This window comes from Mirounga leonina, unplaced genomic scaffold (genome assembly GCF_011800145.1).
Source record: "Mirounga leonina isolate KUSES-001 unplaced genomic scaffold, KU_Mleo_1.0 Mir_151, whole genome shotgun sequence".
Taxonomy (NCBI): domain Eukaryota; kingdom Metazoa; phylum Chordata; class Mammalia; order Carnivora; family Phocidae; genus Mirounga; species Mirounga leonina.
Genome location: NW_023270377.1, coordinates 46,980,782 through 46,996,556, shown reverse-complemented (window position 1 = coordinate 46,996,556; position 15,775 = coordinate 46,980,782). Strand labels below are relative to the sequence as shown.

Genomic DNA, 15,775 nt, shown 5'->3' with positions numbered 1-15,775 from the left:
AGGTGTAAAGTTAGTTGGTGAATTCGGAATTTTTCTCTTTTTTTGAGTGAGGCTTGGATGGCTATGTATTTCCCCCCTGAGGACGGCCTTTGCAGTATCCCATAGGGTTTGGACCAATGTGTTTTCATTCTCATTAATTTCCATGAGTTGTTTAAGTTCTTTGCTTTCCTGGTTGACTCAAACATTCTTAAGCAGAGTGGTCTTTAGCTTCCAAGTGTTTGAATTTCTGCCAAATTTTTTCTTGTGGTTGAGTTCCAGTTTCAAAGCATTATGGTCTGAGAATATGAAGGGAATAATCTCAATCCTTTGGTATCATTTGAGACCTGATTTATGACCCAGTATGTGGTCTATTCTGGAGAAAGTTACATGTGCACTCGAGAAGAATGAGTATTCTCTTGTTTTAGGGTGGAATGTTCTGTATATATCTATGCGGTCCATCTGTCCAGTGTGTCATTCAAAGCTCTTGTTTCCTTGTTGATTTTTGGCTTAGATGATCTGTCTATTGCTGAGAGTGGAGTATTGCGGTCTCCTACAATTAATATATTACTATCAATATGTCTCTTTATTTTGGTTAATAGTTGGCTTATGTAGTTGGCTCCTCCCATGTTGGGGGCTTAAATATTTACAATTGTTAGATCTTCTGGTTGGATAGATCCTTTAAGAATGATATAATGTCCCTCTGTATCTCTTAATTCAGTCTTTAGCTTAAAATCTAATTTGTCTGATATAAGAATTGCTACCCCAGCTTTCTTTTGAGGTCCGTTGACATGGAAGATGGATTTCCATCCCTTCACTTTCAGTCCGGATGTATCTTTAGGTTCAAAATGAGTCTCCTGTAGACAGCATATGGATGGGTCTTGTCTTATTATCCAATGTGCAACCCTGTGCTGTTTTAAGGGAGCATTTAGGCCGTTCACATTGAGAGTGATTATTTAAAGATATGAATTAATTGTCATCATGTTGTCTGTGAAGACCTTGTTTCTATAGATTGTCTCTGTAAATTTCTGTTGTATATCACTCTTGGGGCCTTTCTCCTTTTATAGAACCCCCTTTAATATTTCTTGCAGGGCCAGCTTAGTGGTCACATATTCTTTCAGTTTCTGCTGGTCTTGGAAGCTCTGCATCTCTCCATCCATTCTAAATGACAGCCTTGCCTGGTAAAGTATTCTTGGCTGCATGTTATTCTCATTTAGTACCCTGAATATAGTCTTGCCAGCCCTTTCTGCCTTGCCAGGTCTCTGTGGATCGGTCTGACATTATTCAGATGTTCTTCCCTGTGTACGTAAGGAATCTCTTCCCCCTAACTTCCCTTAAGATGGTTTCCTTTGTTCTAAGCTTTGTGAGTTTTACTATTACATGCCAGGGCATTGGCCTGTTTTCCTTGATCTTGGGAGGGGTGCTCTCTCCCTCTAGGACATGAATGCTTGTTTCATTCCCCAGATTAGGGAAGTTCTCAGCTACGATTTGCTCAAATATATCTTCTAGTCCTCCCTCTCTCTCCACCCCTTCAGGGATGCCAGTAATTCTGACATTGGAACGTTTCATGGTGTCACTTTATTTCTCTCATTCTGTTTTCATGGATTTTAAGCTGTTTCTTCCAGGCCTCCTCATGCTTATTCTTTTCTATCATTTTGTCTTCTAGATCAGTAATTCGGTCTTCTGCCTTGTTTACCCTAGCTATTAGAGTATCTAGATTAGATTGGATCTCACTGATAGCATTTTTAAGTTCTGCCAGGTCAGCTCTCATTTCTGCCCTTAGAGACTCTATGTTGCCATTAATCAATTTCTCCATTCTAGCTATCGTCTTCATAACTGTTACCCTGAAGTCTATTTCTGACATCTTGCTTATATCTATATCCATTTGTAAATCTGCAGCAGAAGTCACAGTCTCTGAGTCCTTCCTATTTGGGGGGTTCTTCCTCTTAGTCATTCTGTTGAGGGGTGGTTGAGGGAATGTACAGAATCCAAATTATTGATCACAAGCCAAGCAAGATGCACCTGTTTTATAGGGACCTTAGGGTTGTCGGCCTCTTGTTTTCCCAGCCTGTCTTCTGGGGGAGGGGCCTGCCGTGCTGTTAACTCAGGCAACCCTGTTTGGGCAGAGTTGCCCTGCCCCCCTGTGTGGGGGGATGGTCTTAGTGAAAACCAGTTTTGGGGGGGGCTTTTGTTCTCTAGCGGCTTTCCCTGCTGGCTTTCCATGTCTCTTCTGAGAGTCAGAGCAGAAGAGATCATTTCCAACCCTCTGCCTCAAGCAGAGAGATCACAGTCTGTTCTTCAGTGAGCTTTCCAGGCCACACTGTCTCCGTTTCTGTCTGTGCTGCTAAAACCACAGCATCCTGGGTTGTGCACCCCTCAGCAGTGCTCCCAGTCCTTGCTTCCAGGTCCAGGCAGGTCTCTGTCCTCTGTGCTTCTAAAACTGCCAGCCACCCCCAGTTCGCATATGCACTCCTGCAGCTCCAGGTTTCAGTCTGGGGGGTGCTGCCCTAAAGTCCCTTCCCTGCTGCTACCAGTCTGTAAGTCGGTGCCCGGTCCCCAGCGTGGGAGGCTTTCATGCTCCAGTGGTGCAGAATCCCCGAGGCTCCCTCCCCCTTCCATTTATCTTCCAATGTCTGCCCACCTAATCATGGCTCCCTGCATCATACGTCAAAATCAACTGCCAGCGATATTCTGTTTGTAGAGATCCAGATCTATCTTCTTACATCTCAGGCTGATTTCATGGGTGTTCAGAATGGTCTGGTAGATAAAGCCAGCTCACTTCAGGGGACTGGTTGGAGTAGGGTCCCCTACTCCTCTGCCATCTTTTTTTCCCTCAGAACCCCTCTTTTTTTTTTCAAGATTTTATTTATTTATTTGACAGAGAGAGAGAGAGCACAAGTAGGCAGAGCAGCAGGCAGAGGGAGAAGCAGGCTCTCCACTGATCAGGGAGCCCAATGTGGGGCTTGATCCCAGGACCCTGGGATCATGACCTGAGCCAAAGGCAGCTGCTTAACCAACTGAGCCACCCAGGTGCCCCAGAACCCCTCTTTTGAAGAGGATGTAAATGAATTTATATTATCAAGGTGACAGAAGAATATCTATTTTACAAATGAAATTGAATTGTACTTCCAAGTAACATTATCATCTTCCACTAAGTAGACATTTTTTCAGAGAGACAGAGAGAATGAGAGAGGAAGGGTGAATTTGGTCCAGTGGGGAGATAGATCACTCTCACATTTTATATCTCTAATGAAAACATCTCTAATGAAAGTGTAATTGAGTACACTTGATGTGAGGAGCCTTTGCTCTCCTTAAATGATTAGAAACAGGAAATACAATTACCTCTATCACAAAGGAGGAGTATGTATACAGTTGCTTATGCCAGGCTGGGAGGCACATCCAAGAACTCCAATAGTCACTGTGGGCTAGTGGGTTTCAAGCCAGTAGCTATGTTGGTATGCACCCCCACAAATAGGAAATGACATGTTACAGTTGCTCTCTGTGTAGCTTTCCTCTCTACCAGAAGAAAATTCTGTCCCTCCAAGTATATCTTTTAACTTGAAGGATAATATTTCAAGAGTAATTGTCTTCCCATTTCACATCTCTCCATTTTTTCCAATGCCTCCCCACAGTACCACATACAAATTAGCATAAGGCTCACTTCTTCTTGGGCATGAAGAAATAGTCTATCTTGGGTAATTCTTTCATCACTATTATTAAAAATATTTTTTTAATATTTTTTAATATTTTTATATTAAAAATGTTTTATTACATTTCTTTAAGCTTATTATCCAAAGAAGAAAAAGAAGACTTACGATAATCAAAACTTAATTTACACTGTTGGTGACCAGACAGCAAGTAAAGGAGCATATGGTAATTGAATATTTTAATAAGAAATACTAAGTAGTAATTTGGGGAAAGACTGAGATAGCATCTTTTGCTTAAATGCTTTTAATGCCTTAAATCTTCTGTTTTCAGTTGTCAAATGACTGATTTAGAGTGATGCTTACCAATAATGACACAATCTCTCTTGCTTTCAGAATTTGATCTCTAGTTACTGATTTTGTGTTCTAAACTTAACATTATGTCATCACTTTAGAAAAATCAAATGAAGAGTCTATTCCTGTTAAAGAAACAGTATATGAAACCCAACAAATTGCAAAATAGTTTTAATAATGCTCAAAATTATTTTAGAAAACTCTGAGGTGGGTCAGAAATTAACTCCAAAGCCACTGTGAACCCTATTTATTATTTATCTCATGCTGTGTTACTTGATATTGTCTATTAGGCTCGTTGGATTAAACCAGGAACCCAAATTACAGCATAAAACTCCCCCAAATAATACGCTATCAAAAGTATGAGACTGTTAAAAATTAAACAATATGAATCTCCTCCCACTATCAAGTTTCCAGGGAAAAATTAAAGTATAAAAGTTAAAATTCCTTTGGCCTTATCAGTTCAAATCTAAAGAAAAAAAAAAGTCCAAAATCTTTCCTCCCTGATGAGGTAATTTGATTAATCTCATCAAGACTTAGAAACCTGGGGAGTGACAAGCATGCTTTAGTGGAAGCTGTCTTCCACTCTCAGGACCACTGAGGTAGAATTAATTCAACACTAAGCTTCATGAGTCCTATGTTTAAAGTTCAAAGACATTTTTTAAAGACACCAGAGTTACTACAACATACAAAATTATGACAACACCACCCCCCCCGCCCCACTAAATATAGACAATGAAACTAAATTCTCAGTTTCCAAAGCAGTTATCTCACACAGAGTGATCTTCTAAAACTCTAGTGTTTAATGCAACACAGACTGGTCTTACTGATGACAAAAATTCTAGTGCTATTAGGAGAGTATGGTAGATGGAAAATACTGTTTTCATTCTTACCAGGCTACCAGTCTGTGACAATTGTTCAGGGATCAAACCTGTAAATTTAATTAAGCATAGTTGGGAAACATTCCATTAAAAGATGAATTCTGAAACTCTACTGACACCTGTCTTGGGGTGAGAGGTCTTCACTCTAAGAGTGCCTTGTGAATCATTTTTTTGTGAATCTTAGAACTATACATCAGTGACATCACAAGTCATTGTATATTATTAGAAGTGCCTCTCTCTCCTAGTCATTGCAATCAAACCTTCTTACTTTTCATCATTGAACCCTGAGTATGAACTCTGTACAGTATCACAGCTTTTATAGTCCTATGGGTAATTTGCACCACATTTTGTAGCTGGCAACTCTCCAATATGAGTTCTGAGCCCTGAATTCCCTGTATTTCTTGCTTCTGATCTTGTGTCTGTTTTCTTATTTCTCCCAAAAAGATCCTGAGGTGTTCACTTTGTTTTTTTCAAATTATCTAAGGCAAAATGGATTTATTTTTTGTATAATTGCATCCAAACACATGTATGGATTTGTGTGATCTCTACCACAATCATGTAAGATTCAGTCATTACAATCACAACATCCCAAAACTTTCCTTTTGCTGTCATACATTCCTCCCTCCCACTAATAACGCTAGGTAACCACTGATTGTTCTTCATCACTATAGTTCTTTTCCCTTTGAAGCATGTCTTAGAAATAGAATCTTATAGTATTTGACATTTTGATAATGTCTTCTTTCATTCAGTGTTCGAAATTTATTCAAGTTATTGCATGCATTGATAGTTTATTCCTTTTGAATCTCTGAGTAGTATTCCATTGTATGTATGCACTAGAATTTATGTGTACATTCATCAATTGAAGGAAATTTGGGTTATTTCCAGGTTTTGGTGATTATGAATAGAAAAATCAGAAGTATTTTTAGTCAGCTTTTTGTATAAATAAGGGATTGTTGAGTCATATGGTAAATATATGTTCAAGTTTATAAAGAGCTGTCCAACTTCTTTCCAGAATGCCTATAATATTTTGCATTCTCATCAGTAATGCATGAGAGATCCATTTGCTATGCAGTCCTGCTACCATTAGTATTTTCAGCAATTTTTAAAAAAGGTTTTATTTATTTATTTGGCAGAGAGAACAAGCACAAGCAGGGGGAGTGGTGGGCAGAGGGAGAAGCAGGCTCCCTGCTGAGCAAGGAGCCTGATACAGGACTCAATCCCAGAACCACAGGATCATGACCTGAGCCAAAGGCAGATGTTTAACTAACTGAGCCATCCACGCATTCCAGCAATTTTTTATTTTAGTCATTCTAATAGATGTAGTGGTATCTCATCGTGATTTTATTTGCATTTCCTTAATGGCTAATGATGATGACTATCTTTTCATATGTGTTTGCCTTTTGTAAACCCTGCTTGGTAAAGTCTCTGTTGAAGTTTTTGCTCATTTTTAATTGGTTGGTTTTCTCACTGTTGAGTTTAAGGAGTTATTTATATATTATGTATACAAGTCTTTTTCAGATATGTGATTTGCAAATATTTTCTCTCAGTCTGTGATTTACCTTTTCATTTTCTGTTCCATTAATCAATTTATGTGTCTATCCCTTTGCCAATACTGCACTATCTTAATTATTGTACCTTTTTACTGTCTTAAATTCAGGTAGTGTAATTCTACTAACTATTTTTCCCTCAAAATTTAAGGACTATTTTAATTAATTTGCCTTTTGCATATAAATTGTATGATCAGCTTGTCTACAAAAATTATCCTGGGATTTTTGAATGAAGTACATTAAATCAATCTATAGATCATTTTGAGGAGAAAATAAATCTTTACAGGTCTTGGTCTTCCAATCCATAAACATAGTAACTCTTTCTGTTTCTTTAGTTGTACTTGATTTCTTTCATGTTTTTATAGTTTTCAGCATAGAGATCTTGTATATGTTGTGTTATATTTATACATAAGTACTTCATTTCTTTCATACTATTATACAGGACATTTTTAAAATTTGTTTTCCAGTTGTCCATAACTTTTTTTTTAATTAATTTATTTATTTTAGAGAGAGAGTGCACAAGTCAGGGGAGGGGCAGAGGGAGAGGGAGGGAGAGAATCCCCAAGCAGACTCCCTGCTGAGTGCCAAGACAGATGTGGAGCTTGATCTCACCACCCTGAGATCACGACCTGAGCCAAAATCAAAAGTAGGACACTCAACTGACTGAGCAAGCACCCCTGTCCATGACTGTTGTTTTACTATGTCTCTTTGTACATTGTTATCTGGAACAACCCTAAAAAAAAATCTGTACAAATTTGTGCCGAAAGCAGCCGCTTAACGGACTGAGCCACCCAGGCGCCCCAAGATAAGGATTTTTTAAATGTATAGCAACAATACCATTATCACATGGCACAAATTTGTACAGATTTTTTTTTTAGGGTTGTTCCAGATAACAATGTACTAAGCTTTTCACAATCAACTATAAATAAATATTTCACCCTTTAAGTGGAATGTGAAAATTTTGCCACTATATATTACTCCTTATCCCTCTTCCCTTTGTTATAGTTGTCCTATGTATTACATCTACATACATCAAACATCCACTCAGAGAATGTAGTAAGTTTTATTTTAAATAACTAAATAGAAGACTAGCCTATTATATTCACTCAGATAGTTACCATTTTGAATGCCTTTTAATTTCTGATATCCCAGGTTTCGTTCCAATATCATTTTTTTAGTCTATAGAACCTCCCTTAGAATCTCTTTTAGAACAGATTTTCTGGCACTGAATCATATTAATTTCCCTTCATCTAAGAATGTCTTTACTTTACCTTCATTCCTGAATGATAGTGTTTTCATTTGATATAGAATTGTAAGTTGACATTTTTTTTTCCTGAACTTGAAAACTGTTGTTCCATTTCATTGTTTCCATGGTTCGGATGAGATATGAGCCATATTTGAATTGTTGATCCTCTATAAGTAAGGTGACATTTTTCTCTGGTTAAGATTTTTGGGGGTGGGAAATAGTTTTTAGCAGCTTGATTTTGATATGTCTTAGTGTGGATTTCTTTCTTTCTTTTTTTTTTTTTTTCTGTTTTAAGGTTCACTGAATTTCCTTAAGCTGTAAGTTTATATCTTTTGCCAAATTTCTTTAAAGCAGATTTCCTTCTCCCACAGAAAGAAATACTGTCCAAATCTGGTGATTGTCATAACCATTATTTTAAAATATATTTACTACATGAGTGTATACCCTTAAACTATATATACACATATAAACATAAATACCATTAAAATATTTTAATGTAACTTATATGCTGTTGTATCCAGTCTTATGTGACTTGCTTTTTACACCCAGCATTATATTTCAGAAGTTTTATCTCTGTGCTGCCTGACATTTTATTTTATTTCACAACTGATCTTATCCCATTGTGTGGATATACCACAATTTATACATTTGTTTTTCTGTTGAGGGAAGTATTTGTTATTTGAACAATATTGCCCTTAACATTCATATATATATGAACATTCATATATATATAAAAAATCTCATGGTACTCACAGAAAGGAGATTCTCTCGGGGTTATATGCCTAGATATGGGATTTCTGGGTCATGTTTCCTCTTCTGAGAAGTTATCTTTTCAAATCTCTTCTCCATTTTCCTACTGGGTTTTCTTTTTCCTGTGGATTTGAAAGATATTTAAAGCCATCCTAGACATTTGTCTATTATATACATATATATAGTATAAATAACTTCTTCTAATTTATAATTTTCTTCTATTCTTTCCTTTTAGCTTTTGATGACAGAAGTTATGAATTCAATATGACTGATGTTAATTTTTTGTTTATTTACAGCAAATATTTCCAGTTTTGTTAATGGCTTTTTTTAGCTTTTCTTATTAAACACTTCAAAAATAAGTAAAAACCAGCAGTACCCTTAATGTGCTTATCATTCAACTTCAACAACAACTCACGAATAATTTTGTTTTGTCTATGCCCTCAACCTCTCTCTGCTGCCTTGTTGTTCCAAAGCACATCCCATTAATATGAAAATAGGTATCTAAAAGATAAGGATTTTTTATTTTTTTATTTTTATTTATTTATTTTTTTTAAAGATTTTATTTATTTATTTGACAGAGAGAGAGCACAAGTAGACAGAGTGACAGGCAGATGGAGAGGGAGAAACAGGCTCTCCGCTGAGCAGGGAGCCAGATGTGGGGCTCGATCCCAAGACCCCAGGATCATGACCTGAGCCGAAAGCAGCCGCTTAACGGACTGAGCCACCCAGGCGCCCCAAGATAAGGATTTTTTAAATGCATAGCAACAATACCATTATCACATGGCACAAATAATCCTTTAATGTAATAAAATAAATCCCTATTCAACTTTCCAATGATCTCATAAATGTCACAAAAATACTTTGATGTTAGTTTGAATCTACATTGACATGCATTACAATAATTTGTTATGTCTCCCGAATCTTAATCTAATAGGTTCTTCTTCCACATACCCTTCTCCCTCCCTCCCTGCCTCCTTTTATTAATGGTTTATTTGTTGAAGAAACTGAGTTGCTTGTCCTGTTGAGTTCCTCACAGACCAGACTTTTGCTGATTGTATCTGTATGTAAATAATGTATATTATTTCTTCTGTATTTCCTGTAAAGTATTAGTTAGATCTATACACTTTCAGGGTTTTTTTTTTTTTTATTGAGGTATAATTGACATATAACATTATCTTAGTTTCAGGTATACAACATAATGATTTGATATTTGTATACACTGCAAAATGATCCCACAGTAAGTCTAGTTTCCCCCTGTCACAGTATAAAGTTACATAATATGCAATACAATATTGTTGACTATAGTCACTGTGCTGTATATTACATTCCCATGACTTACTCATTTTGTGACTGGACATTTGTACATCCTGACCCACTTCTCCCATTCCTCACCCCCAACCCTGCCCCGTCTGTCAACCACCAATCTGTTCTTTGCATTTGTGAGTTTGGTTTCGTTTATCTGTTTTATTTTTTAGATTCCACATATAAGTGAAATTACATGGTATTTGTCTTTCTCTGATTTGTTTCACTTAGCATAATACCTTTTCAATATATAAAATCGTGTCATTCACAAATAGTGACAGTTTTACTTCTTCCATTCCAATTTGGATTCCTGTTGTTTTTCTTTTTTTGCCTAATTGGCATCCCGGTAGGTACCTATAGGTCCTTTAATCTATTTTTTTGACCTTTTTTTTTTTTTTCTTTTTGCTGCTCTGTTTGGGTGAGTTCCACTGACCTGTATTCCAGATCACTAGCCCTTCCTTCTGTTTCATCCAGTCTGCGGTTGAACCCCTATAGTGTCTTTTTCATTTCAGTTATTGTATTCTTCAGCCCTATGACTTAATGTTTGGCACTTTCTTGTATTTTCTCTCTCTTTGTTGATCTCTCTGTGTTCATCCATTCTTTTCTCAAGATCCATGAGCATCTTTATTACTATTACTTTGAACTCTTTATCAGGCAAATTACTTATCTTTGTTTTTAAAGTTTTCTTTGGGGGCTCTTCTTGTTCTTTAATTTGGAACACATTCCTCCATTTCCTAATTTCGCTTGATTCTTTGCTTCTAATGTATAAAGCAAAACATCTCTCTCTCCCAGTCTTAAGGGAGTGGTCAAAGAAGACTGGGGGTGTGTTTCACCTGTTGTCTGTGCAGCATCCTGCCAAGAACTGTCTCTCTGATTGCTTCAGTCCCCTGGGGCCCCAAAACACAGGGGCCCTTGGCCACCAGAGATAGGCATTCAAAGGGTATTTCTTGTGAACTATGTGTACTTGCTGGCTTTGGCAGGGCCACAGGGGAGTGTTGGGGCAGGCAAGCCCACCCACTGGCTTTAGTGGGGCAGAGCCACAGGAGCAGTGCTAACAGGGTAAAGAGAGTAAAAAATGGCATCTGGCATCGCCAGCACTTAGCAAGGTAGGAGAGTGTAAAAATAGCACCAACCAGCACCTCCTTCCCTGGAGAGAGTTGGAACAAACCTCTGCCCATCCAGCAAATGCTTTAAGAATAGCCAGTGGATCTCCTTTATGTATGGCCTAAGTGCTTTTCAGCCTGCTGCTTTTGTGCTAGGTCTCAGGATAAGTAGTCTGAGCACAAGCCCTTTAGGAACAGAGTTTCAGTTTCCCAATGCCCTTTGAATCTCCTAGACATAAGCCATGTTGATTTTTAAAGTCAAATGCTTGGGGGCTCATCTTTCCAGTGCAAGTCCCAAGGGTTAGGGGGCTCAAACTCAGGGATGTGCTCCATATTTGTGAAATCCCTCTAACCTGTGGGTTGCTGCACTGGGGGTGGGGTTTTCAGTTAGACCATGGCTCTGCCTCTCCTCTCAACCAGATGTGGCCTTTTTATCTCTCTTTTTCAGAGAGAATTGTTCTAGATGTAGCTGGAGATTTAGTGTGTCCAAGGCAGAAGGTGAGGTCAGGGTCTTCTTATGCTGTCATTTTGCAGGTTCAGTTTCTCTAACAAAACTGATTCATAGATGGTGGTTAGTCTTTCCATCAGGTGGAATATAATATCTCCTTTTCTTTCTCTTTGTACTGTTAGCAGCCATTTATGTTCAAGGCCTAGATCCATGAATTAATTACAGGTTGCAAAGTTGGGATATTTTAATTCTATCATTCCTTCTTCATAGATTAACTGTAATACTTGTATAAAATAAACTTCCTCTTAACTACTATTTGGTTACAGTGTGGTACAGGATACTTCAGAAAAGCAGACTGATGCTTAATATTTTCCCATTATTTATCAGTTTTCAAAATAGTAAATTGTTTCAGTAGCATCCTCCAACAGTAAGCAACTAGTTTTGTTTTGTGTCATTATGAATTTATAGATTTAAATAAATTCAATGTGCTTCAATACAATTCTGTTACTATGTTTATTAATGCTGAAATTTTGATAGCTTTGCCCAGTGGGATCTCCTTTTAGGATAATTCTTGAGTCCTTTGTGACATAACCCTAATGATTTTTGATAGCTTCCTTGTTATCTGGGAAGACAGGCTTATTCAAGCTTATCTTGTACACATTCAATTGCTTCAACATCATTGAGTTTTAGTGGAATTTTTGCAAAGATAAAGTGAACATATATAGATGATAGGTATACAGACAGACCTATTTGTGGAAAGTCTCCTGTTTTATTTATCTATTTGTTCTTATGTGAATACAATGTTCTCTTAATTACTGTAGCTTTATAATAAGTCTTGAAATTTGGCAGTTTGAGTTCTCTAACATTCGTGGTTCTTCTAGGCTGACTTGCTTATTATAGGGCCTTTATATCTCCATATAAATTTTAGAATGAGCTTTCTAGTTTCTACAACATAGTCTGCTGGGATTTACTTGGACTCACTTTTCATTTCCTTTTTCTTGCTGGCTAGCACCTCTAGGATACTGTTGAATAAAATGGTGCTTGTGTACATCTTAATCTTGTTCTAAAAACTTAAGGGAAAGTGATCAATATAAATTAGAGTATCAGCTCTAGAGATTTGAAGAGAGCTTTTATCAGAGGAAGGACACATCCTCATATTCTTAGTTCACAAAGAGGTTTTATCATGAATGGTATTGAACTTTATCATATTTTCCTCTGCATCTTTCAGATAATCATCTAAATTTTCTTTTTTCTTTTAATGTTGTGAATCACTTTGACTTATTTTTAATGTTAAATGTTAAACCAGTCCTGCATTCTAGGGATTAATCTTACTCATTCATTATGCATTATCTTTATCTTATATTTTTGGATTCAATTTATTTTATTTATAATTTTTGTATCTTTGTTAGTGGGGGGATGTTGACGGAGATTTCCTTTTCTTGTAATGTCTTTTAATGATTTTGGTATCAAGGTGATCTTGATCTCAAAGTATGAGTTGAGAGAGAAGTTCATTCCTCTTCAATTTTCTGGAAGACTTTGTATGGAATTTGTGTGATTTCTTCCTTAGATAACAGATATAATTCAGAAATGAAGTCATTTGAGCCTGGAGCTTTCTTTCCGGATGTGTTTTTAACATATTCAATTTCTTTAATAGATATGTAGTTTTTCATATCAACTATTCATGAATGATATTAGTTTGTGTTTTTCAAGGAATTTGTCATTTGTATATAAGTTTTTAAACTTAACTGCCATACATTTTTCATAATATTCCTTTGTTATTATTTTTAGTATTATCTATAGACTTTCGTCATGCTATTATCTCTAATTTTCCTGATGCTGAAAATTTGTGTCTTCTCTTTTTCCTGGTCAATCTGGCTTATCACTTTTATTGAAGTTTTCAAAGAATCAGCTATTAGGCTCATTATTTTCTTTCTTTCTTCTATTTCCTTGATTTTCACTTTGATCTTTACTATTTTCTTTCTTCTGCTTACTAAATGTGGACAAGGATGTGAAAGAATTGAAACTCTGATGCACTGCTGAATGGTATGCAAAAGATATAGCCATTTTGGAAAACAGTGTAGTGTTTTTTATTTATTTATTTATTTATTTATTTATTTATTTATTTTTAGTGTGGTGTTTTTTAAAAGTTAAACCTATACTTACCATATGATCCAGTCATTCCACTACTAGGGTATTTACCCATTAGAAATGAAAACTCATGTCCACACAGTGACTTGTACATGAAAGCTCATAAAGGTTTATTTGTGAGAGGCCAAAATGGAAACAACCCAAACAGTAGGTAAGTAGATAAAAAACTGTGATGTATCCATATAATAAAACACTTCTCAGGGGATGAAAAAAATTTAATGGTATTGGAAAAGTTATTTTGATTGCAGTGATAGCTTCAGAGTTGTAGACATATTTTAAAATTGAAAAAAAAACATTCAATTTAAATAAGTATAGTTTGTTGTATTTCAATTACCCTTCAATAGGTTGTTAAAAACAACAACAACAACAACTATGGTGTTTCTCTCTCCTTTACTTTTAGGACCTGCAGCAAATGTTATTTATCAATCTTTAAGTAGTTCAAAGACTGTTGTCAAAAAACCAACAACTTCAGTTGGCCAGTCAGAAGTGCAAGTTAATGGTACTGAACAAAAGGTATAAAATTCGGTCTCAAATTTTTGAATGGTGATTTTTTTATCTCGTTAATTTTTGACTTCTATGTCCTATCTCCTTCACTAGCATAATACTGATTGGCTATGGATATTAGGGTCTATTCATGAGGCCATGTCTTTCCTTCAGAGTATTGAGTTACTATGTAATTTAGCAGAAACTAACCCAAACATTTAGCAATTGCAATAATAATATCTAAAATTTATTGAACATCTATTGTTGGCCAAGCCCTGTGCTGAACCAGAAGGAAGGGAAAATGAGGAAATTGGGAAACATAAGATAAAAAGATGAATAAAATATAATCACTCCCCTTGAGGACCCATTGCCTGATGGGACAGACAGACACAGAAAAATGATATCACAATGAAATGATGTTCTCAAAATCAAAATAAAATTTTGATCAAAATTTTGAGAAATGTGTTTGCCTAGCTGTAAGCTGGATTGGTATGGGTTATATTTATTTCCCTTAAACAGATTGAGTGACTCTAAACTTTTAGAACCAACCATTGAATGGATTACTATGCCTTTAAACAAAATATAGAATACTAGAAAAGGAACAACTGTACATTGCTACATACTGAACTCAATTTTAAATTAATTAAATTTGAGATCCCTATAGAAGATATTCTAGAAGGTTGTTAATATATATTTTCCCTGAGACAATTTTCATTGAAAGTTAGGGCATAAATGGGGGAAAGTTTTTATAAATTTGGTTGACTGATAGAGGCAAAATTTCTTTTAGAAGTACAGTTGCTAATGAATGTTTTTCTCCTTAATGTACCATATAGAAAGATGGAGTAACTAGAAAATCAAGTGCTTTTGATGATAGAGGTAAGAAAGTGAAAAACAGTCAAACTTGTTATTTTGTTAATTTCATAATTATAGTTTTATCATATAGTTTTGAAGTTGTTTTACTTGATTATAAAAACCATAGTTATTTTGGAAAGTAAGGCATGGTATAAAATTATTTATGATTATAGATATTATAATTGGCTCATATATTTCAGTGATTGCTTGATGAGTATGGCTTTTGAATTTTGTGAAGTGTGGAAAGTTAGGGTCCCTGCGGTGGCTGTTTATAGTGCACATTACTGATAAACTGGGATCCAGTAAGGTACACTACAGAGAACTGTCTCCAGGACGATCCCCATACTCCACGGCCTTCAGTTCTTCCATAGATAATACATCTTACTTCCCATCTCCCCTTCAGTGGACTACACATTAGCTAAATTTTTCTGTGCCTTGTTAGATTTCTGGAAGTCACTAAAAATACTCCCACGCATAGCCTACATATATATACAGAAAATATTGGACACCTACATCCAGTGCCCAATGATCACCTTTAATTCAATAGAATATCAAACTCATCATCTTCCTGATTTTTCTTGTTTTCATCCAGACACAAAATGTGAGTTATCTTTGACTCTTCTTTTTTGTATTTGTGTCCCAGAGTTGCCACTTTCTGTCTAATCTACCTCCTTAATTTCTTTTGCCCTTTCCTATTTTTTCATTCCCACAGCTTCTATCCTTGTTTCCTTCATCCTTGACTATTTCAGTAATCTTCCTCCATTCTCCTCCTCCTCTTTTTAATCCACCATAAATTTTACTGTGAAAGCATTCTTCCTAAAACACAGCTTTGGTTATTCCCCTATCCACATAGTGAGTTGGTCTTCCATTGCAGCCTGAATGAAATGAAAATAATTCTGGCAATGGTCTGTGTTTAATTATAGGAATTAAGCTGGCATAATATTAAATAAATTAGGATTAGAGGTTAAGAATTTCAGACTTGTCTGAAAATTTGTAGCCAGTGAACATTTACAAAGGTCATGTTATTCTTGTAGATACTTCCTT

At 36.0% G+C, this 15,775-nt stretch overlaps 1 protein-coding gene across 1 annotated transcript in view; it reads left to right on the top strand.

The window, feature by feature from the left end:
* Nucleotides 1-15,775, top strand: part of FSIP2 (fibrous sheath interacting protein 2) — a 106,656-nt gene that overhangs the window by 16,501 nt on the left and 74,380 nt on the right. The window contains exons 9-11 of the mRNA XM_035007578.1: nt 3,760-3,849; nt 13,797-13,909; nt 14,713-14,755. Of these exons, the coding sequence (XP_034863469.1) occupies nt 3,760-3,849; nt 13,797-13,909; nt 14,713-14,755 (246 nt within the window). The remainder of the gene's footprint in view (nt 1-3,759; nt 3,850-13,796; nt 13,910-14,712; nt 14,756-15,775) is intronic.